The following is a 24,400-nucleotide window of genomic DNA, read 5'->3' as shown; positions in this document are numbered from 1 at the left end:
GTATGGGGGGGGGGGTGGGTCCCCAATTCACGAACAAGAAAAAAAAAGGAAAAGGTAAGAGAATCTTGCGAAATTGTTCAATTGGATTTTTGTAACCAAAAGTCAAAATTATGCTTATGTCGCTTGCTTGCAACTATATATTTTATAAATTTTGCCTGATACGCCATATCGTAGTACCCTCAATTATTTTCACTTGTTACGCCACTGACATGACTGATATAACATCTACTAGTTTATGATAACATTATTTGGTTGCGGGATCAAAGCATCAGCTATATAGCTAAACATTTATACTTTATGCCTGTTCAACTTCCAATACAGGTTTAGGCCTGTATTTATGAGATGTTAAGATCTATGGGTGCCTTTATTATTTTCATTTTCAATTAAAACAATTATTAATTATGTATTAATTTAGTATTAACCTCGATGATACATTTTATTGTATTAAATCGTACAATTTATGTTGTATTAAGCCCCTTATTAAGCCCTTTTAAAAACATGCTCAGTAGCAGACCCCCCCCCCATATATAAAGACAATAGAAGTGTATATAGAATTAATTGAACCCCCCCCCTTATTGAGGACAAAATGAAAAAAAAAATACTCAAAATGATCGACCGCCCCCCCCCCCCCCCCTTTGACGAGGCAGCTGTCGGTGGCCTGATGTCTTCATTGACTTCTTTTTGCTTGTAAAAATAATATTAAAGAAATAGGGGCTACTCTAAGTGTCCCCTGTGAAAATTTATTTGGATCTGCAAGTGCATGAGGCTGCGCCCCCTCCAACGTCATAGCTACCCCATATCTTTAGGTTCTAGCTCTCATATTTTTCAGCTCCCTGGTTTTTTGGAAGAAAAAAAAACGAGGCGAAAGAAAAGAGTGAAATAAATGAAATACGATTAATCAAAATTTGAGTTGTTTGAAAGAATTATACTTATCAGAGAAACTAAATTAAATTCTACAACCATGAAGAATAACAGCAATCTTGATAAATTCTGTTTTTTTTTCAAAATCAGAACCAATCAACCTTTTTCTGATTATTCTGTCACTTTCCATATTTTGGAGAAAAAAATAAAAGTGTTCATCGACGCCCTGTACTGCATGATGAAACTGTATCCCCACTCGGCCCTCGTAACCCCCCCCCCTCTCCCTCTCCCCCTCCCCCACCACAATGCCCCTTGCTCATTTCTCTTATCTCACCTTGACCTTAATTAATTAATCTTAACTATTTGGCAGTACAGTCAAACGTGACTGGTCGCCATCATAGTTTCATCCCCAACAAACAAGGAACAAACAATAACAATTCTGTTTTTCGACCCAACATCATTCCTTTCAATACGCGTAAGGCTATACGTGGGCATGCACAAACAACGTGGGTTAACAAAAACTGACCCGCGTTTGGACTAAAATTGTGATTAAAATAAAAATGTTATAAATATGAAAAAAATATGTGTATAATGAAGGATATCTGATAAACGGAAAAACATCAATCGCTAATTCATAAAAATGCTGGATAAGATATGACAGAGGTTTTTAACAACGGTAATCAAGGGGAATTAGTGTATGGGTGAATGGCGTTCGAGCTTTAGCCGGAGAGGGCGCGGGCCAAATCTGCCTGAATCTGGCAATATGGCGTCGTCCATTAAGCTGACGTTAGCCAGCGGCGACTGCACGTACGTGTGGCAGAGAGACAGAGCTCCAACTGGCTAGCTAGTAAAAGCGCCAATGCGTGAGCCTGCCGCCGTCCTTGTAAAAAAGATGGAGCTTTGTTTGATGATTTATTGTCTGATATAATACCTCATCCCCTAGAAAAAGAAAACATGATTTTTTAGTTATAATTGATAAATTAGATAACTTATTTTGGAAGTTAATAAGCCGTTTTGAAAAGCAAAGCCGAATGACAACTCACCAATGCTAGGTTACTAGACTCTGGGATTTATTTCCTGTGTAATTCGAATTATTTTATCACAGAATTGTGATATCTGTAGGGGAAACATGTGCATTCGAAATGGCACACGGTGGTAGTCATAATGGACCCCTATACATGCAACTCTTTCCCGACCGTTGCGTTGATTTTTTTTTTCCATACCTGGTATACCATGTGTATGGAAATACGTGGTACAGAAAAAATAACGCAACTTCGGAATTTGAAACTGCGCTACTCGCTACTTTTAAGGCTTATTCGTGATTTTGAGTGTGGATTTTGGATGGTTTTTAAATGGTAAGCGGAGCTCGAGCATATGGCACTAGTGGGCCGTTGAGTTGTTATCACTCGGCAATAATTTCGGGGGCGACATTCAGATTTTATGTCGTTCCCGAAAGCATGATTTTGGGTGATTTCGAGGGCGACTTTAGGCATTTTCGCGCAGGTCAGCTATCGCGAGGCGCGCTATTAATCGCGCTACCAAAAATGGATTAAGGCGCGCATGTAGCGCGCGATCGCTCTCGCGCGCCTTAAAATCGAGTCCCTGTTCATGGGGAAATAAGACCCAGTTCTCATGTACTTTCTTGAACCGGTTTACCTTAAACCAGTTTAGAAAACAAGATTAGAAGATCAATTCACTGGTATCCCTATCACCATCTCCTGAACTGGTTTCCAGAACCACTTCACGTAAAGTGGTTTTGTTGCTATGGGAATGCTCTCAGTGGAGTCACATCTTCCGCACAAAATTTGAAATTGCAGCGTAGGACAGTTATGTCCTCATCTACACTTAAAGGTCAAGTTCACCCCTGAAAAACGTTGATTTGAATAATTAGAGAAAAATCGAACTAGCATAATCCTGAAAATTTCATCAACATCAGATGTAAAATAAGAAAGTTATCACATTTTAAAGTTTCGCTTATTTTTCAGAAAAGAGTTATATGCACAAATCAGTGATATGCAAATGAGAGAGTTGATGATGTCCCTCACTCACTATTTCTTTAGTTTTTTATTGTTTGAATTATACATTATTTCAATTTTTACAGATTTGACAATAAGGAACAGCTTGAATGAACTTGGGGGTGGTTGGCTTATACGCCACTGGGTATAGAGTCCATCTTACCTTCTGATAGCAGCTTGGTAGCTCTAGCTCTATCTCGCTAGGAGTCCTCATCATTAGAATACTGATTGTATCAACCAGCAATGGCAAGACACTGGAATGATAAAAGAATTAATCATCATAATGATTATGGCGATTGATGGAAGTAGGTCATGGATGGTGGCAAAGGTGGTGTCGGTGGAAATAATGATACTGGTGGTGATTGATGGTGGCAGGTCATGAGTGGTGGTGAAGGTGATGTTGGTGTTGATGGTTATGATGATGGTGGTGGTGATGGTGGTGGTGAAGGTGGTGGTGATGATGACGGTGGTGCTGGTGATAACGGTGGTGCTGGTGATGACAGTGGTGGTGGTGGTGGTGATGATGACACTGGAGGTGGTGGTGATGACAGTGGTGGTGGTGATGACAGTGGTGGTGGTGATGACAGTGGTGGTGGTGATGACAGTGGTGGTGGTGGTGATGACAGTGGTGGTGACAGTGGTGGTGGTGATGACAGTGGTGGTGGTGGGGATTCAGTGTCACCATCAGCACCACTACTGTCATGATACTAATGATACTGATGATGATGATACTCATACTTCAACCTCATTTTCTCCTTTTTCTTTGAAGCTCTCACTGAAAATCTTCTACATTTAATCCAGTACTTGTGTGGGTTATATTTAATCAATTCGACAGATTACAATATTTCACTTAAAGGAGAATGAAACCCTTGAAACCAGCTGAATCCATATCAAAGAGAAAAATCAAAGAAACATATTGTTGAAAGTTTGAATGAATAATAAGAAAGTTATGAGCATTTGAATATTGACATCACTAATGCCATGTAGATCCTCCCATTGGCAATGCGATCAAGATCTGTGATGTCACACACGTACAACTCCCTCATTACTTTAGTACTTATTTCACTTATATTCCCACTTTTATAGAGTCTATCACAAGGTGAGGTGTTCTCTTTATGAGAGGACAAGTACAGAGGTTTCACAACATTATATCATTGATGAATCATTTGTCATATGATTAGAATGAGCAAAAAGAGATGTTTTGGTGTATATTTTCAGCGTCCAAAAGGGGAGAGTTGTTCATCTGTAACATCATAGATCTTGGTCGCATTGCCAATGGGAGGAGCTCCATAGCATTAGTGATCTCGACATTCAAATGCTCATAACTCTTCTATTGCTAGTCCTATTTTACTCAAACTTTTGTTGATCTTATTCTTTGATTTTTCTGCTTTCACAAAAGCTAACTTGCTTCAAGAGTTTCATTCTCCTTTAAAGCTCAAGGATCTGCAAATTTAATAATAATAGTACAGTCCATTTTGGCCAGTTTTAAGTGGGCTTTGAGGTGAAGAGTCAAATACAAAATCAAATCACAAATGTTACACAGGAAAATTGCTGATTGGTCTACCCTCGCTTTTTCTACTTTCTGATTGGTCTCATCCCATCCTACTCATTCCACAACAAGATCATCTACTAACCAGTTGGTCTAATTACCAAATCTACCATTTTGTCAAATTTCCAATTAGGCTATACCTATTTCATCCAATATCAACTTGGCCTTGAACCATTCAGTCTATGTTCTGATGAACTGGTAGTGAATCAAATTAATATTTCACAAAGTAAAAATAATAATTCGATGAAGTGGGCATTAGACCAACTGGGCATTAGACTAAATGGGTATTACACCAAGTGTAGTATCGACCAAATGGATATTAGACAAAATTGAGAGTAGACGAAACGGGCTTAGTCAATGTGGCATTAGACTAGCTGAGAAGTAGACCAACTGCTTATAGACCAGAGCCCCACTTTCAAAAAGTTACGTTTGATCCAATCAATCGTAACTCTATGGAAATCCATCAGTGTCAATTTTTTCTACAGGAAATTTGCAAAATGTCCTTTTTAAACAAAGGAGAACACACCAAATTGTCAAGAAATCAATGAATTTATGGATATACATTCATATCGAGAATTTTTTTTCAACAGACATGCATTTTATATGTTGACTTAGCTGGTTTTCCATACTTGCGATTGATCGGATCAATCCCAACACTTAGTAAGACGGGCCCCTCGTAAATATGAACTCATTCCACATGCAACACTTACCTGACCATAATAAGCACAGCTATAAACATGGAACATACTGGATCAACCCACATCCAACCAAAGTACTCTATGAGAAGGGCTGATATAATCACACCAACACTACCTAAAGTATCCGCCAAAATATGAAGAAATACACCTGCAAGAAGATCAAATGATAAGAATAATGCATATCAATATACTAATAATGGAACTTTTATTCTTTGTGATATACATGTAATTCATGGTTCAGTAAAACAAACCCAATTCTTTAGAAAAGCTTTGCTGCATTTCAGACGGGGAAAACATATTTTTATCCCTGGAGTCATGGTACTGTAGCTATTAGGCAGATGATACTAATTAACAGATTTTATTCCATCATCTTACCTTTCAGGATTTGTTTTGAGCTTCCTTGTGGCGTGTGCTGGTGTTCTGAATCTTCATCCTTGTAACCTAAACCTGTTGGTCACATAGATAAAAAAGATCATACAGAATAATTACAAAATAACAACATCATGGTATTAATAGCAGGTAACATCAGTGATCAATAGTGCTGTTGTCGGGAACAAAAATCCATGTCGACATGTCGCTTAAATATTAATCCCGACATCGACAATGTCGATGTGAAAAAGGGACTGTAATTTAGCCTAGCCCTACGCTCCCTAACAATTATTCAATCGTAGCACATAACACTCTCTCAATCAAATGTATTCACCTTGACACGAGTGATATCCCCACACTAGATCTAGATCTATAATACAGGCTCAGTTTGGGAAAACATATTTTGACTAAGCTAGAGTGAATTCAATTCCAAAATCACTGATTTAATCGACATTTATTCTGGAGATTCAAGTTTTTGTACCACGATCCGGTCTCGAAAGTATTGCACAATAATACTCGCAGCCAATTTGAGAATCACCGATTGCAACAGTGATCATTGTTTATACGCTGGTATACGCGCTGGAAACGCAAGCTCCTCAAATTGACAATAAAAATTGATCGATAATTTCAGTACCTCTTCTGTGGCGATCAGTGCAATGCAGTGAAATGAAGCGCTCAATTACGGCGGTCACAACTTTGACAAAAATATGTGTTCGCTGGTGCTCACGTCTATGTGAAAAGTACATGTAATACATTGAGGAGCAGCGTATTATCAAGCACTGTGAATAGTGATGGGTACGGTGCATGCTACGCTCGCTAGTGCTATAGCGCGCTGCATATGCATAGAGCTAGAGCTCGGGCTAGGGCCCCGCACTGAAGTATTTCTGCTGCCGCGCAGCTTGCAGGCTTTCTTTTTAAATTTAATGCGCTGCTAAGCAGAATAAACCTTTTAATTGCCCCAATTAATGTGGATAAATGCTTCTAACTTTTCAGGTAAGCTTTACACTCGTGACTAATAGGCTAGCCCCCTTTTTATTTCATGTTTACATGTCGATGTGGGTGCGTGCATGTCGACATGGCTGAAACATTGAAAATCCTTTGTATGTCGACATCAATGTTGATATGAGGCCTATCGACAACAGCACTAATGATCAATATAAAGATGATTGTGATGTATTTCAAAGTGTCATGTACCTCTAAATTCTCCACCACTGATTTCTCCTTGTTTTTCTACTTATCTTCATTTCTCCTTTTTCTTCTCCTCCTTCTCTTGCTATGATATGAATCCTACCTCCTTCTTCCACAGATACTCCTCCTCCACAATCTCCTTCCTTCTGCTCATTCCACCTCCCATCATTCTTCTCCTTTTCATTTTGCTCTTCCTCCTCCTTCCTCTTCCTTCTCCTTCTTCCCCTCCCCAATTTACTTCTTCACATCCTCCTTCAATATCTTCATCCACCTCCTTCTTCTCCTCTCCCTTATCATTATCATTCTCAACATTTGTCTATTCCTCCTCCTTCTTCTTCTCTTTCTCCTCCTCCTTCTTTACCTCCTCATTCTCTTTCCCATTCACCTCCTCCATCTCCTCCTCCTCTTTCTCCTCCTCCTCCTCTTTCTCCTCCTCCTTCTCTTTCTCCTCCTTCTCCATCTCATCATCCATCTCTTCCTTCTCATCCTTCTCCTCCTCCTCTTTCTCCTCCTCCTCCATCTCATCATCCTTCTCCTCCTCATTCTCTTTCCCCTTCACCTCCTCCTTCTCCTCCTCCTTCTCTTCATCCTTCTTCTTCTCCTCCTGCTCCTCCTCTTCCTCCTCAGGATAAGAACATTTAGTTGTATGGAACTATTAGTGGTCACTCACCATGACTATGCCCATGTCCACCATGTGAATGACCATGACCATGACTGTCTTTGGCCAAAGAATGGCTCAAGCTCTCTACGTGTGAGTGACCATGACCGCCATTGGCCGGAGTGTCGTGACTGTGACCATGACCTAAAGAATTAAATAATAAAATATTAACTATCTATTAAAGGGCTACTCCAAGCTGACTGAATACGATATGAATAAACAGATTACATTTATTTATGAAATGGGTACTCCAGGCTGAGGAAAGGGATAAGAATAATTAGCTTAAAATTAAATATGAAATAGGTACTCCAGGCTGAAATTAATTGAAGAATGACTATATAATCAAATAAACAAAACATCAAAAATTTCATCGAAATAAAATGAAAAATAATGAAAAGTATTGAATTGTAAATGTTTTGCATTATTTGGTGAAACATGCTTGTCAACATGAAAACACAATGAGTGAGCAGATGATATCACATCCCCATTTTCCTGCCTGATGTTTATACCTTGATTATCTGAAACAAAAATTTGCACATGTAGAGACACAATATCATCAAAATATGAGGTCACAGAAATGATCATCTTACACAATAAAGCAGAAATCTACATGTAGTCAACAATTGTCAACGCTCTTTGAGCAAAAATTAGAATTACTAATTTTCGTATGACACAATACAAAATAAAAGTCAGAGAGACATCATAACAGTTTACTCCAGTTCTTCAAATCATATTATTTCCTGCCTAGAGCACCCTTTTTAGTTTTTTAAAAGCGTCTCCTTTCAGTTTTGAGGGTGAAATTGTTAGTTCTCAAATCTCAATACAACACTGTAATGACTGGGAGTCTGATACCCATATCACAAAGCAAGGCAATTGATCATAAGGTCTTTTTCTATGATTGATGAAGGTATTAATCACTCTATGAAATCAATCGTTCATATAAACAATTTAACCAATCATTAGTGATTGATGAAGGTATTAATCACTCTATGAAATCAATCGTTCATATCAACAATTTAACCAATCACTAAGTTTTGTGTTACAGGCCCTCGATTACGAATGCAGCATATTTCATTCCCATAATTCTTCCTTTAATTCGCCCACATAATGACTTTTAAAAATGTTCCGGTATGCATGGTAAAAAGGTTTATGTATAAAGTCTGAGAGAGAGAGAGAGAGAGAGGGGGGGGAGAGACAGACTGATAATTGATGTATACAAAACGAAGAGAAAGAAAAACATCAAAACAAAAGTTAAAAGAAGGAAGCAAAACTGGTCCATAAAGAGAGAGAGAACGAGGAACAAACAGCAAGAGAAAGAATAGAACTAGAAAAATTAAAGAGATCATTAAAAAAAAATTGAAAAAGAAAGGTAAACGAGCGGAACGCCTCTGGCAATTTCTCCTGCATTACATGATTAAATATAGCAGTGCTGACTTTGAAAACAACTAAGATAAATAATTACTCACAAAAACACCATTCATATATAAATTACTGGGCTTATTGACCCTAAACGACCTTTGACCTTGACTATATGACCTCAGACTCATGCAAGATGATCAGTAATACTTGATTACGCTGTCACCGCTGGAAAAGCGGTGCTTATTGCAGGCGAGACAAAAAGACAAAGAGAACAAGAATGAGAACTGAAAAGAAAAAATAACAAAAATGATAAAGAGAAAGAGAAAAATGAAGAAATTTAAAATAAAGAAAAATAAATGATGAAAATCATAAAATGAAGAGACAAAGGCATGGTAATTGAAAAGTGATGGCATAGAATGCAGGACATGAATGCATTTAATACAAATATTTTATACGTAAATCAGCATTAATCCTATTAAGAAGCTACACGTAGAGTAGAGTGACATCACTTGAATTCCATACCATCAATCAATTTTGAACTTTGGTCTCATACATTCATATATACAAACAGCAGTCTAAATAAAAAAATCTATTTACTCATTAGAAGTTAGAACAAATATGTTAACTATGTACTTCATTAGTAAAAATGAAAAACAAATGCTAGTATTAATGCCATGTTTCATACACAGTACTCCTGTTCAATAAAGCCTGTTTAAAGTTACGCATGAGTTTATAAACACTTTATAAACAGCTTTTGAAAAAAGAGGGTCATCAAAACGGAACATACCTTTACCACATTCACATTATACATGTACATGAGTGCCTTCAGAGCTAAAAATTTCTCTCTCAAAATACCATCAGCTAAAGATAAACAAGTGGAATGCCTCTGGCCGTCTCACCTGCATCACGCGATTCAATATAGCAGCAGTGCTGATTTTGAAAACTACTATGACTCGCACAAGATGTTCAGTGATACTTGGTTACTCTTATTTCCACGTTTTATGAACTAGACCAATACACTTAAAGAGATATGATGGCAATTCAACAAATACATGTACCAGCAACGTGGCCAAAGTTCTTTGACCTTACATGACCTTTGACCTTGATCATGTGACCTGAAACTCGCACAGGATGTTCAGTGATACCTGATTACTCTTATGTCCAAGTTTTATGAACTAGACCAACACACTTTCAAATTTATGGCTGTAATTCAACAAATACCCCAATTTGGCCAAAGTTCATTGACCCTAAATGACCTTTGACCTTGATCATGTGACCTGAAACTTGCACAGGATGTTCAGTAATACTTGATTACTATTATGTCCAAGTTTCATGAATCAGATCCATAAACTTTCAAAGTTATGATGGTAATTCAACAGATACCCCCAATTTGGCCAAAGTTCATTGACCCTAAATGACCTTTGACCTTGGTCATGTGACGTGAAACTCATGCAGTATGTTCAGTGATACTTGATTAACCTTATGTATAAGTTTCATGAACTAGGTCCATATATTTTCTAAGTTATGATGACATTTCAAAAACTTAACCTTAGGTTAAGATTTTGATGTTGATTCCCCCAACATGGTCTAAGTTCATTGACCCTAAATGACCTTTGACCTTGGTCATGTGACATGAAACTCAGGCAGGATGTTCAGTAATACTTGATTAACCTTATGGCCAACTTTCATGAACTAGGTCCATATACTTTCTAATTTATGCTGTCATTTCAAAAACTTAACCTCAGGTTAAGATTTGGTGTTGACGCCGTCGCCGTCGGAAAAGCGGCGCCTATAGTCTCACTCTGCTATGCAGGTGAGACAAAAATGATCTTGCAGATAAAAATCCTTGGTTTAACAAGCATTTGAATGCAAATTTTGACCAAAAATTTCATTGGGGTTATAGGAAAATTAGTTCAACTTGGAACACCAGGGATAATTTAAGGTATGGCATTGAGCAAAATAACATGGTCCAATCTCTTATAAACTCTTGAATGACTTACTAGTAGGCCTACTATAGCTTTCTTAACCCTATCATGGTATAAGTTGTGATTTATAAGAATAACATATTATTCAAGTCTGAAAATAGCATTAAAGACAGATATACTGAAGCTCAGCAGAGTAAAATCACACAAATAAATAATCTCATGAACATTCTGATCATTAAAGCCATTTCACTCCGATGAGTGCAGGTAGAAAAGCTCCAGTATGTATATGTTTAATGCTATTTCCCGAATGTGCAGCACCAAACATTTATTCATTATGCGAGTCAGTGGCAAAATTCAAGGAAAGCTTTTTTCGTGAGAGTTCTATGCAATATCAGAACAAAAGCAATATAAATCTGAAGCAGACAAATTTGCTTCTGATGGAGTATAATCAACAATACCTGAACTATCAAAACATGCAGCAAGTAATCACGGTTCGCCATACAACGTGGCTGCGAGCACCAAGGCAGGCAGATCGCATGCGTGGCCCAGCGCAGCAGCATGCAGCACACAGAGACCATGCCTGCCAGAAGAATTCTTAATGGTACCCTTATCACAGACATCTTGATGAATATGTGACTGCTGTCTTATAAAGATCTGACCATCCTTGTCTCACCTATGGGATTGTAAATATGATTGAATTAGCAGCTAAATTGGTTACTTTTATTTTCAATCCAGGGCAAAGTTACTACCTATAAACACATATTAATTTGTTTTTATTGTTACCTAATCCTCTTTCTGACATATTCTGAATAAATGTTTGGATTATATACATAAACAAAAGATACAACAAAATGCTTGACACACATGGCACCTAATACATCCACATTCAATCTGTCACATAACATATATGTCTTTAATAAGCAGATACTCTATTGTGAAAATGGTGTTATCATGAGGTTAGTGTATTCAAAATCAAACAGGGTACCGTAACACAAAGCTTAGTGAATGATTGTATGATTGATTTTTACAATTGAGTGTATATCATGGTCATTGCAATCAATCACAAAAAAATGTGTACGATCAATTTCTTTGTGTTACAGGGTTCATAAAGCTTACCTCCTCCACCGTGCGAATGCCCATGACCAAAGGCGAAAATACCGACTAAATTCACGATGAGCCCAAGGACTGAGACAATAAATAACCTCTCATGACGGACTTCAGGCGGCTCCACAGCTCTCTGTAAATAAAAAAAAAACAATAGAAAAGATTTAACATAAGAACGGATTCTACTTATCCTAAATTATAGCAATCCGAAACAAAATATGATTACAAAGAGGAAAACTTTACTGAAAATGATACCATTTATACTGCAGTATTTGATGTCATTCATCACTAAACATGTAAACCTCTTTACCCTGAACTTATAATTACACTCTTTAACAACAATGCAACATATATTTAAAAATGCAAATTGGTAACTCTTCATTACAATTCTGCTTATTTTTATACCCATTTTGAATAGTTGTCTTGTATCCATTTTTTTTTCAAAGTATGAAAATATATAGAAAATCATGGATCGTTGCCATGAGGAGCATTTACACCCTTTTTGGCCATTTTGCCCGACACTATTGGAAAGTTTTGCCAAACGGCCCAAAATGCATAATTTTGCTGAAAATCCAACAGATCGGTGAGCGAGGAATCCCACCAAATGTACATGTAGATAAAAGCAATAGCAATGATTCACAAAAACCCAGATTTAATTCTAAGTGAGATCTAATAAATTTTCAGATGATATGATCTTGCAATTCAAGAGCTGCATCTTTCATGCAGGAATCTCGCAATCGTCTTTGCACCCTCAAATTCATCACAGAAAAAATACAGAAGAGAATAAAGGATGATAGCTGCCATGAAAGATGCATGGTGCAGTTGAATCCTAGCATAGAGACACTATATGCCTTTCACTGCCACCCCCCCCCCCCCCCGAATGGGAGGATTAGGGGTAAAATAACAAGAGGCTTCCATCACAGACACAGCTAACTTTTAGTACAGTGCCTCAAAAGTGTCATGAATATTCAATATGGCTCGAGATTAGTCTGCAAGCACATACTCAAATTTAATACTTTCAACATATATATTGGGTGATTTCAAGTTCAGTGTTGACCTTTTGGTGTTGGTGTTAGGTCAATTTTTACACAAATATAACACCAAACATAAAATGAAGATGGTCCCGAAAAGTCACTTACTAGTTGTTGAGATGTCAATAATGTGATCTGGATCAGGTTTACAAACTCAGAATAAGTTTTGGAGCTAGGAAAAGCAATCCAAATTTCAACACCAACACCAAGGACAACACCGGACTTGAAATCACCCATAATATTGTCAAGGCTTGAGACCAGGCTCCAAACCCAGGGTGAATCTAGTCTCTACATTCAGACTCTGCATTATGCACTATACAAAAAACAATGGGATTAATATGGGCATAGACTAGCCTGCAAGTACAGACTAAACTTTGACACTTTAATAAATTAGCATCGGGGAAGACTAGTCCCCGATACCAAGAATGAAATTTGCCTTCTAAAATAAGCAGGAAAAAATAATTCTTGAGACTTACCTCGACAGCTTCAGAGAAAATGAAGAATGCAATGAAGAGAAGGAATAGAGCGTTCACAAATCCAGCTAAAATTTCCATTCGAACATATCTGCAGGAATTTAGAGAAGCAAATAAAAATGTATAAATACACTGTCCTTGTGGTTTCAACATTTAAGAATGGTAACAATATACATCAAAAGGGAAGCCACTATGAGGGTGATGCCCCCCTTATAAAATAGTGGGGAATAAAAGCCAAAAAAAATGAGGGGAAAAAAGTGGAAGGCCTCTGGTAGTTTTGCCTGCATAATGCAATCAAATATAGCAACAGTGTTGACTGAAAAAAAACGAAGATAAAACATATTTTACTATAAAATACGACATGTACATTTGTTGACCTAAAAAGACCTTTAACTTTGATCATGTGACTAGAAATAAACAAATATATCAATAGAAATTTGTAGAAAAGGGGGAGGAATAACGAAGAAGGGAGGGTAAATTGGAAAAAGTGATGTGTTGTTTAACAATTATAATGCCATAGTTTTGTCATCAAGAAAAAATGAATAAATGAAAACAAACTTTTTGTATTCACCCTCCCCCAACCCTATGAAAATACTCATGGCATGGTGAGGCACCACCCCTGATACATAGACAAATGTGCAATTATCCAGCAAACTGATAGAAGTTAATCTATTTAAAGCCAATTCATCCCATCCTAAGCCACATAATCCCTTCATAAGGAATCTATTCAAATCTGACCTTTAATGAAATCAATACCAATGTTGGCAGACCTTACTCACACACTACAAAATCTGAATATTGTGAATTATCATCTATATAGAGTGTTTTAGCGATGCATTATAAAATGCGTATTTTGGTCTGCATCAATTGCCCGTGCAGCATCAGAAAAAGGACAAAAATTTGATGAATATTCCATAGGCTCCTGTACAAAATTTGCTATTGAATATGAGAGCATATTCAACAGTTTAAGGCACGTGCGCGAATGCGTGAAATATACAACACGTACAACAATGAAAGCAATGCGATACGCAGCATAGAGCACAACTACGCTCAATGACGTCATAATGAACTACATGCATGTCAACGAACAAATTTGATCCTATGAAGTGATAATGGCATAATGTGATAAGTGCATATGACTTGTTAAATCAAATTTCTCCCTCTTTTTTTTTTGGGGGGGGAGGGGCGGTGGGATAGATGATAATTCTATTGGATGGCTTTATTTCATGAAATACCAGAAATATTCCACTCATCTGCGATTCGTGGAATATTTACCCAAACTCTTGGAATATTTCTGGTATTCCATTCTGAGCCATCCAGTATAATATAAATATTATACAAACAATACACACCAGCTAGAGGATTTTTTTAAAATAATTACAAGCACACGGTACATCAGGACCAGTTCCAACTTGCTTACGGATTTATCACTTGGTCTACAAGCAGTTGGTCTACTTCCCAGATACCACATGGGCTTATCCCATTTGGTCTACTATATACTTGGTCTAATTCCCACTTGGGTTAATGATCAATTCGTCTAATATCCACTTTATCTACCTATTATTTTCCACTCTGTTAAATTAAAATTTAGTTCATAAGCAGTTTATCTAATCATACAGACTATGTAGAGTTAAACTGAATAGCATTTCAACTGGATATTAGACAAAATAGAAGGGCTAAAGAGCAATTTGACCACATGGTCAGCATACAAATGCTAAATTTTCGATTCGTTTATTGCCAACTCGTCTACTCATCACATGGTCTACTTTCATTTAGTCTAATGCCATCCCATACATCAACAATTCGTCTAACAACCATTTGGTCCAATAACCATTTGGTCCTATCATCACTTCGTCTATGACCACTTCATCTCATAACCGGTCGTTCTAATACTCATTTTATTTTCATTAATTTTGCCCAATTAACACTTTAATAGTCCATTTAGACCAAATGGTACATGGATGAAATGGCTATTGGACCAACTGGTTATTAGACGAAATGGTGGGTGGACGAAATGGCAATTAGACCATGTGGATAGTGGACCAGCTGATGGTAGACCAAATGATAGCAGAGGAGTTGGTAATTGGACGAATTGGCATTACGCCAACCAAAAATACACTATATACATGTATACTAAGGTTAGACCTTGAGACAGCAGAGAAAGTAGATGATGTGGGTGGAGACCAAATGGTGATTCCCCCTTTTCTTACCCATAAGAGAATTTATCATTGGCTCTCCACTTTGAGATGATAGAAGCAACCAGACCGGCGAGTAAGGCAGTGCAGTCAAAGAACATATGGAAGGAGTCGGAGATGAGGCCAAGGCTACATGAATAAGAAAAAAAAATAAGACAAAAGTTTTCATAAATATTTCTAGCATGAGATTTCATGAATGTACACTGCAAAAACACCGGTGTTAATTTAACACCAGCCTGTTATCTATATTGGAAAACAGAAAAGTGTTGAATCAACACCAGTTGTGAATCAAACCGATATTGGTTAAACACTAGTTGGTGTTGCTTAAATGCCAAATTGGGCTTAGCCTAACGCCAAACCAGTGTTGTTTCAACACCTCTCTGGTCTTTTCCTATATAGATACCAGGCTGGTGTTAAATTAACACCGGCCTTTTTGCAGTGTAGAACAGATTTCAAAGCAAGGTTTCATGAACATATTGAAGTGAAACAAGGCAACTGATAAATTACTCAAGATCAATACTCCTAAAACAAAATATTAGATTACTGGAATTATCTAAAAACCTTCTTTTTCTATAATACATGTCATTCAATAATATCTACTTTATCTATCTTTTCCTTGTATACCTTTAATACACATGTATGTGGGCCAATAAAACAAAATCAGCCAAATATTGCTCTATCCACTGTACTTGTTAAACTGTGGATCATAGTTTTTACCTCATTATTTTTTAAATAAATATTTTTAAATTGAATCCAGCCCAAGGTATCTAATGAATAGGAATCAATGGAATAAAAGGAAAATACTTTTTTCTCAAATACGCGAGTAAAAAAAATCTTGAAAATGTATGGCGAGGAATAAGGATGGCCAAATATGTAAATTTACAGTTGCTACAAACTTTGTTTAGTGAAATATGATGTTAATATGTGTTGTAAATCTGCAAAAATGAAACTACATTTTAGATTAGAGGTCAAACTAATTCCATTGCAACTTTAATAGACACACATGAGGAGTAGTTTACAAAATAAAATTAAACAAATTACCTGTTTGACCAAATGCCATAACTCAGCTCTACAAATGCAAAGGATAGATTCAGAATTAAGAAGAAAAAGAGGTTCCGGGATGTCACATCTGTGTAGATGATCCTGAATTGGAGGAAAGAAATTTGAGAAAAAATAATTTCATAAGAAACAAGGCAAAAGCAATTTTGTGTCTCGCCCACTTATGAAAATGACCAGAAATATCGTGATTTGCGAGGGCACGCAAGAGAATTATATCGAAACTTCATTGTGAAATGACTGGGATGGAATAACACTTGTCATAAGAGCCTTGCACGTAAACTTTAATGTTGACCTGAAAATGACCTTTGACCTTACCAGGTGACCTCTGACTGCAGCATAACATGCAGGTCGCCTAAGTACATCTACCATCCAAGTTTTGTTGTTCAAAAGTAACTTACGGTTGCGGAGTTAGGTGTCATAAGAGAGTCTTGCATGTAAACTTTAACGTTGACCTCAAACTGACCTTTGACCTAACCATGTGACCTCCGACTGCAGCATAACATGCAGGTCCCCCAAGTCCATCTACCATCCAAGTTTGGATGAAATGCGACTTACGGTTGCGGAGTTAGGTGTCATAAGAGAGTCTTGCATGTAAACTTTAACGTTGACCTGAAAATGACCTTTGACCTAACCATGTGACCTCTGACTGCAGCATAACATGCAGGTCGCCTAAGTACATCTACCATCCAAGTTTTGTTGAAAAGTAACTTACGGTTGCGGAGTTAGGTGTCATAAGACAAGGCTCAACATTAGCAGTGGCCCGGGGCCACCAGAAATTCACCTCGGGCAACCATTATTGATAAAATGTTAAGTTTTGGTGGCCCGAATCGGGCAACCAATAATTTTCAAAGTAGCGCAATTTTTCTCCTGATTTTGCACGCATTTATCAACTTTCTACAGTTCAAATTGCAACCCAGTTCGTCATGCGCCCTTTTTGTTGATCTACACACAAAGTTTGCATATTAGGCCTGCAGCTATAGCATACAGTAGCTATTATCCAGCCAGCCGCTGGCGTGAGCTTTGCATGAAGCCACTGCATACAGCTGTGCTCTAGATGGAGCTGCGATAAAAAATGTTGCTGCTAAGAAATCTTCCACAGAACTTTGAAAATCTGAGTCAAAGTCACATTTTACACCAATGAAATGACATTCTACAGTCTATATTAAGAAAATTTGGTGTACCCTGATTATTTGCAAGCATTAAGAAGAGGAATTATGACCTCTCTTTTGACTACAAAAGACCGATTTCCAAATTAATTAATACACATAAAAACACATAGGCAAGTACATCACAGTCCCACGCGTGCATTAATATGTATGTTGATACTTGGTTTCTTTGAATTCTTTCGAAGCTGTGTCTTTTCTAGCCAAAAATAAACAGACAGTTTCTTTCTTTCTTGTTTATAAACGACTTCTTAAACCACTCTTGAGAAAGTAAATACTTTGGGAAGGCATTTCATTGATATGAAATGTGAATTTTTCCAACATTTTGGCAAATATAGGGAAGGACTTTTCTCACACTTTTTTTCCAGATATAACTTTTGCCGTTTTCTTCTTATTTTTTTTTCTTTCATTTTTTTTTACAGTGGTTAAACCATTCATACCCCTTCCCATTGAATATGCCTGATTAAAAAATATGTTTCTACTGAAAAAAAAACAAAAATAAAATAAAGGATATAAAAATAGAAATGTGCCATTCCCAGAAGGTAAGTGAAAATTATTTGCTTGGCTTTTAATTATATTCCAGTCAGAATAGACTGTTGCCACAGCTGTTAAAAAATATTCGTAATGGCTTTTTAATTTTCCCCTTTTCCCCATGTTTATATTCATTTTGTTTTATTCATTTTTCTTTCACTTTCTTTTCTTTTTTTCTCGCTAAAATTTTTCTTTTCTTTTTTTCCCTGTTCTTTGTTTTTTCTTTATTAATTTTCTTTCTTTTGTTTTATTTCACTTATTTCTTTTATTTTTGTTTTCTTTTTGTAATATACTTTTTGAAAATTATTTTCATTTGTTTCCCCCTTTTATGCATTGTTCTAATTTTGCAGCATATTTTTCTGTGACTTTCTCCTGCTATAATATGCTGCAAAAGAGAAAACAGAAATAAACTGGATTTGGGGCCTGCATAATCTATGTTTTAGGATTCAAAGAGGAAGAAATGAAAAACCATTGTTTTGTACATCTATCTGAGTTTGCTATGCACTATTTATTTACTTTACCAATATGAGTGTGTGTCTATACGGAGATTAAAAAAAAAGTCCACACAACCTGCGAACAATAAAATTCATTCATTCTCTTTCAATCATTTCATTTTTACGATAAAAACAATTTATATTTTACCACAAGCCAATTAGCAAAGTAAAATAACAGCAAACAAGGTTTACATACAAGATGATAAAGTGAAAGTAACTTAGTGGCTTCAGAAGTTTGTTTTATTTATTTTTAATGTGTTTCTTCATATTTTTCGGGCCACCAAACTTTAATATCGGGCCACCAAAAAAAATTATTTGATGGTTTTGGTGGCCCGAACGGGCCACCACCAAAAAAAGTTAATGTGGAGCCTTGCATAAGAGAGTCTTGCATGTAAACTTTAACGTTGACCTCAAACTGACCTTTGACCTAACCATGTGACCTCCGACTGCAGCATAACATGCAGGTCCCCCAAGTCCATCTACCATCCAAGTTTGGATGAAATGCGACTTACGGTTGCGGAGTTAGGTGTCATAAGAGAGTCTTGCATGTAAACTTTAACGTTGACCTGAAAATGACCTTTGACCTTACCATGTGACCTCCGACTGCAGCATAACATGCAGGTCCCCCAAGTCCATCTACCATCCAAGTTTGGTTGGAAATCGACTTACGGTTGTGGAGTTATGTGTCATTAGGTTTGTGACGGACGGACGACATTTGGATCCCCAAGTCTCGCCTTCACCTCCAGTGGGCGAGACAAAAATTAGACCAAAATTTATATGCAGACTGAAAGTTGTCTGTTGTTATGCTGGACAGGAGAATGTTTTGCTCCATTACACCTCCTCCTCCAGGTGTAGTAGAAATTAAAAAAGTATTTTAAAAAAATGTTAAAACTCCTTCAAACAATGGATTTCAGCTGTCTAGCAGACGAATAATTACTAATCACCTTCCGATATATTAAATGGCAGCTTGGCAAAATAATTATATATTGACTGGTCTTGAGGAGAACACAAAATATATTGCCCGTAACAGAATCATATTGACCCGAGTTTTTAGATGAGGGCAAATATATTTGATGTTCCCCGAAAGAACAGCCAGTCAATATTTTTATTATCGTCCAAATCTGACATCTAAAGCAAAAATCATGAAAATTGAGATATTTCTTTTAAGAATAGGGTTTTATTGTGTCAGGTCTATATCAGGGGCTAGGCTCTGCACTTTACCGTTGTAATGTAATTGAAATGATAAGAGTGCGTTGAAAGGGACGCATATCCAGCGTTGTCTTAAAATTAAATTAAATTCCAAAGAACCGGTGTACAGTTCCAACGATCGATCATCATGTTTCTTTTGCAGCTTGCAGCATACGATTGCACTAGCCAGTCACGCTCGTGTTACCCTTTTCAGTTCATTATAAACTGAAAAAAGAAACATGACGACGATCGATAGTTGGAACCGTGCACCAGCAATTTGGAATTTAATTTTTGGATATCAGATCACATATTTCAAGAAAATGGTAAAGCTGATTGTTTAATAGTTAAAATAATAATTTTCATCAAATTGTGTGATGAATAGCTGTAATGGAAACTGAGAGTGTAAAAAAATCAAGCATTTGTCCCAAAGAAATAGAGAAAATAAGCCAAACATTGCCAACCTTATTTCACCACACAGGGAGTAGTAACAGAGAACAAGGTTATAACTTATCATAACCTTGTTCATAGAATGAGTGTTCGGGGGGTACGTATTAAAGTTTGGCCTCAAAACCCTAAGTAAAATGTGTGATTTAGGTCTAGTTTCACTGTGGGAAAAAGTATGGTGTGTGTAGAGCAATGGTATGTCGACCCAGACTCCATTGAGAGTAAGCCTACGTATAGTACTTGCAGGGGCGGATCCAGCCTTCGCCAATAGGGGGGGCCCGGAATTTTTTTTTCAGCCATATTTTCCCCGATTGGCCGCTCGAACATGATTTTTTTTTTCTTTGAAGGGGTAGTCGTAATAATTACTTCTTAGCTTTATTCTTTTAAATCATCATAAAGATATAATATCATAATCCTTATTTATATAATGCGAGCGCAAAGCGTGAGTAATTTTTTTTTTGGAAATTTCATTTATTTTTTCCTAAAATTTGGACATTCTAGGCAATGTTTGTTATCCAGAAAAAGATGTGTATGCAACTATACAACAAACGCGAAGCGCGAGCAGAAATTTTTGATACACGTTTTGAACTGATCGAAAAGGAAGGCCTACCTCCTGCTTGCAGTTAGCTATGAAGACGTTACATATTTCAACAATCAAATAATGCGAGCGCCAGAATGGAAATTCTATGCACTTTTTGTAACTTAAACAGAATAGGTATATAACAATTGATGCAAGCACGAAGCGCGAGCTGAAAATTTCGAGATTTAGACCTAACAAGTGGAACGCCTCTGGCAGTCTCGCCTGCATTACACGATTTAATATAGCAGCAGTGCTAACTTTGAAAACTACTATAAAATAATCATTCACAAAAACACCATTCATGTAATGACATAATACCACGTTCATTGACCATAAATGACATTTGAACGGTGACTTAAGACTTGTCAACTACACCCATGTCCACATTTCATTCACTCTATCCATAAACTTTCAAAGTTATGATGGCAATTCAACAATTACCCCAACATGGCCTAAGTTTATTGACCTTAACTGACCTTTGACCTTGGTTTTGTGACCTGAAACTCACAGGGGATGTTCAGTGATACTTGATTACTCTTATATCCCAAGTTTTATGAACTAGATCTATAAACTTTCAGAGTTAGGATGGTAATTCAACAAATACCCCCAACATGGCCAAAGTTCATTGACCTTTAATGACCTTTGACCATGGTCATGTGACACGAAACTCGTACAGGATGTTCAGTGATACTTGATTACTCTTTTGTCCAAGTTTTATGAACTAGATCCATAAACTTTCAGAGTTAGGATGGTAATTTAACAAATACCCCCAACACGGCCAAAGTTCATTGACCTTAAATGACCATTGACCATGGTCATGTGACCTGAAACTCCCACAGGATATTCAGTGGTACTTGATTAACCTAATGTCCAAGTTTCATGAACTAGATTCATAAATTTTTAAAGTTATGATGGTAATTCAACAAATACCCCCAACTTGGCCAAAGTTCATTGACCCTAAATGACCTTTGACCTTGGTCATGTGACCTGAAACTCAGGCAGGATGTTCAGTAATACTTGAATAACCTTATGTCCAAGTTTCATGAACTAGGTCCATATACTTTCCAAGTTATGACGTCATTTCAAAAACTTAACCTTAGGTTAAGATTTTATGTTGACGCCGCCGCCTCCGTCGGAAAAGCGGCGCCTATAGTCTCGCTCTGCTATGCAGGCGAGACAAAAACGAGACACTCTATTCTTTTTTTGTAAATAATGAAAGGATGAGTAATTGGGGATCTTCCTAACATTAATAATGCGAGCGCGAGCAGAAAATTTTTATATACATTTTGAACTGATCGATAAGGTAGGCCCATACCTGTTACGGACTGCTTGCACTTAGCCATGAAGAAGTTAAATATTTCAACAATCAATTAATGCGAGTGTGAAGCGCGAGCTGAAAATTTCTATATAAAGAATGGAAAATTTTAATCAATATTTGTAATCGTGAACTGGATAGCTGTATATAACTAAACAATTCGCGCGAGCAGAAAAAATCGAGATTTAGACCTAAAAACGGGACATTCTATGAATTCATGTTTTGTAAATCATGAAAAGGATGAGTAATAGGGGATCTTCCTACATTAATAATGGGAACGCAAAGCGCGAGCAGATGCCTCGCATGTTTCAGATTTAATCCTAGAATCTAGGCCTTCTAAATACATCTTTCATCATGAAAATCAAAGCGAGCGCGAGCATAAAATATTTGATATTCCGATCTAAAAAAGGGTCAATTTCAGCTATATATTTCAAGCAATTTGTAGGAAAATTGTGAGGTGGATATGGATCACACTTAATAAAGTGCTGATATTTTTCATTAGTGCTGCCACCAAACGGATATCCGAACGGTTTCCGCCCGCGTGGACGGATAACGGTTTTCATTTTTCGGGTTCGGGTATCCGTGGACACTGATTCACCACTTTCCTGTCACAAAAACTCATTAAATTTAGTAAGACTCACCAACAAAATTTATAAGTTTTAGTCGCCAATATAATCACCAATATCAATTAATCTTCTTCGGTAATATATTCTTGCCGAAAACCAATATAATCACCAATATCAATTAATCTTCTTCGGTAATATATTCTTGCCGAAAACCATCGTTTTTATATCAGTTTTGAAATATGACCTCATATCAGTTTTGGAGCATGACCGTCCGTGAATGGAGTAAAGTTCCGTTCTGACAACGATGGCGATTTTACTATGGTGTCGCTTAAGATCGTTTTTCTTTCCCGTCTTATGTTTTGATGATTTCAAATGCGTAACTCATCGTATATTTTCTTACCTCGACTTCCAATGCAAGTGAAAAATGAAGATAATTTGAAACCATTTAAGCGTCAAATAAATGTTGATCGGGTTACTCGGGTGTGTCATGTTGTTTTTTGTAATTTATTCATCAAATGCAAAGTGAATTCTACTTTTTCTCACAGCAACTTTGGTTACCAATGAAGATGATTATTTTTGAAACTATGAAAAGTTGAAAACGTCGAATGAATTTTGATTGCGTGTGTCATGTTGTTTCTTGTAATTTATTCATCAAATACAAAATGAATTCTCCTTTTTCTCACGACAACTTTCGTTACAAATGAAGATGATTATTTTTTAAACTATGAAAACGTCGAATGAATATTGGCTGCGTGTGTCATGTTGTTTTTTGTAATTCATTTAAATTGAAATGCGTAACAAAATATTCATTTTCAGTACTTTTTTCTAACATCAACTTTCGATATGAATGAAGAATGAAGATAATTTTGAAATCATGTAAACGTCAAATACATGTTGATTGGTCGTTTTATTTTGTTTCTTTTGATTTATTTATCAAATCCGAAATAATGAATCATCCCTTTTCTTTCTTGAACTGTCATTAATAATGATTATTGTGGTAGGTTGTGGATCGACGTGTTTTGCAGTAAAACTTACTGGTGATGAATGTAAGTGATTAGTTACTGTTACTGTGATTAAATCTTGTCTTGAATCTTTGTTAGAAGTGTGATTATGTTTCAGAAGTTGAGAAATGAGAAGCTTGGCTATAATTTGGGGAATGGGGAGAAACCCAACATGAAAATGAAAATATTCCAAGTACGATCCCATTTGAAGGTGTAGCGAGTGTAATGTGACCAAATATATATCGGACGATTCACTCCAGACACATCCAGACAGGACAGCACGTGCGTGAGCTGAATGATGTAGGCCTGTCTGGTTTGAAACTTTTAGTAATAGTAGACTCGCTCTTACACTCGCCTCGGTCAAATTCATTGCATCTTATTTCATTCGATCGGAACTAAAAAATAAACACACATACTCTCGCAACCATTTAATGGGATCGTAACTAGGCCCGACTTGTATAACTCAAATAATAGTCATTTACTCATAGCTTACACAGTCATACGATCTACATTTGTAGCCGTAGCCTCACACTAACTCACATTAGTCAAATCCGATTGCAAAACAGATTCAACCCAAAATATTCAGCTTCTCGTAATTTCGTGGTTTTCAGAAATATTTTAATTAGCGCACGCT

At 36.8% G+C, this 24,400-nt stretch overlaps 1 protein-coding gene across 1 annotated transcript in view; it reads right to left on the bottom strand.

Annotated features, from left to right (window-relative positions):
• The window catches only part of LOC129271133 (zinc transporter 7-like), a 33,184-nt gene that overhangs the window by 7,187 nt on the left and 1,597 nt on the right, over window positions 1–24,400 (bottom strand). The window contains exons 2-9 of the mRNA XM_064106284.1: window positions 16,467–16,568; window positions 15,441–15,554; window positions 13,234–13,321; window positions 11,739–11,859; window positions 7,351–7,482; window positions 5,499–5,570; window positions 5,136–5,271; window positions 3,040–3,130 (exon numbers count right to left, since the gene is read on the bottom strand). Coding sequence (XP_063962354.1) covers window positions 3,040–3,130; window positions 5,136–5,271; window positions 5,499–5,570; window positions 7,351–7,482; window positions 11,739–11,859; window positions 13,234–13,321; window positions 15,441–15,554; window positions 16,467–16,568 — 856 coding nt within the window. The remainder of the gene's footprint in view (window positions 1–3,039; window positions 3,131–5,135; window positions 5,272–5,498; window positions 5,571–7,350; window positions 7,483–11,738; window positions 11,860–13,233; window positions 13,322–15,440; window positions 15,555–16,466; window positions 16,569–24,400) is intronic.

Source organism: Lytechinus pictus, chromosome 11 (genome assembly GCF_037042905.1).
Source record: "Lytechinus pictus isolate F3 Inbred chromosome 11, Lp3.0, whole genome shotgun sequence".
NCBI lineage: Eukaryota > Metazoa > Echinodermata > Echinoidea > Temnopleuroida > Toxopneustidae > Lytechinus > Lytechinus pictus.
Note: the sequence above shows the minus strand (reverse complement) of the source record. Positions and strands in the feature narration are given on the sequence as shown.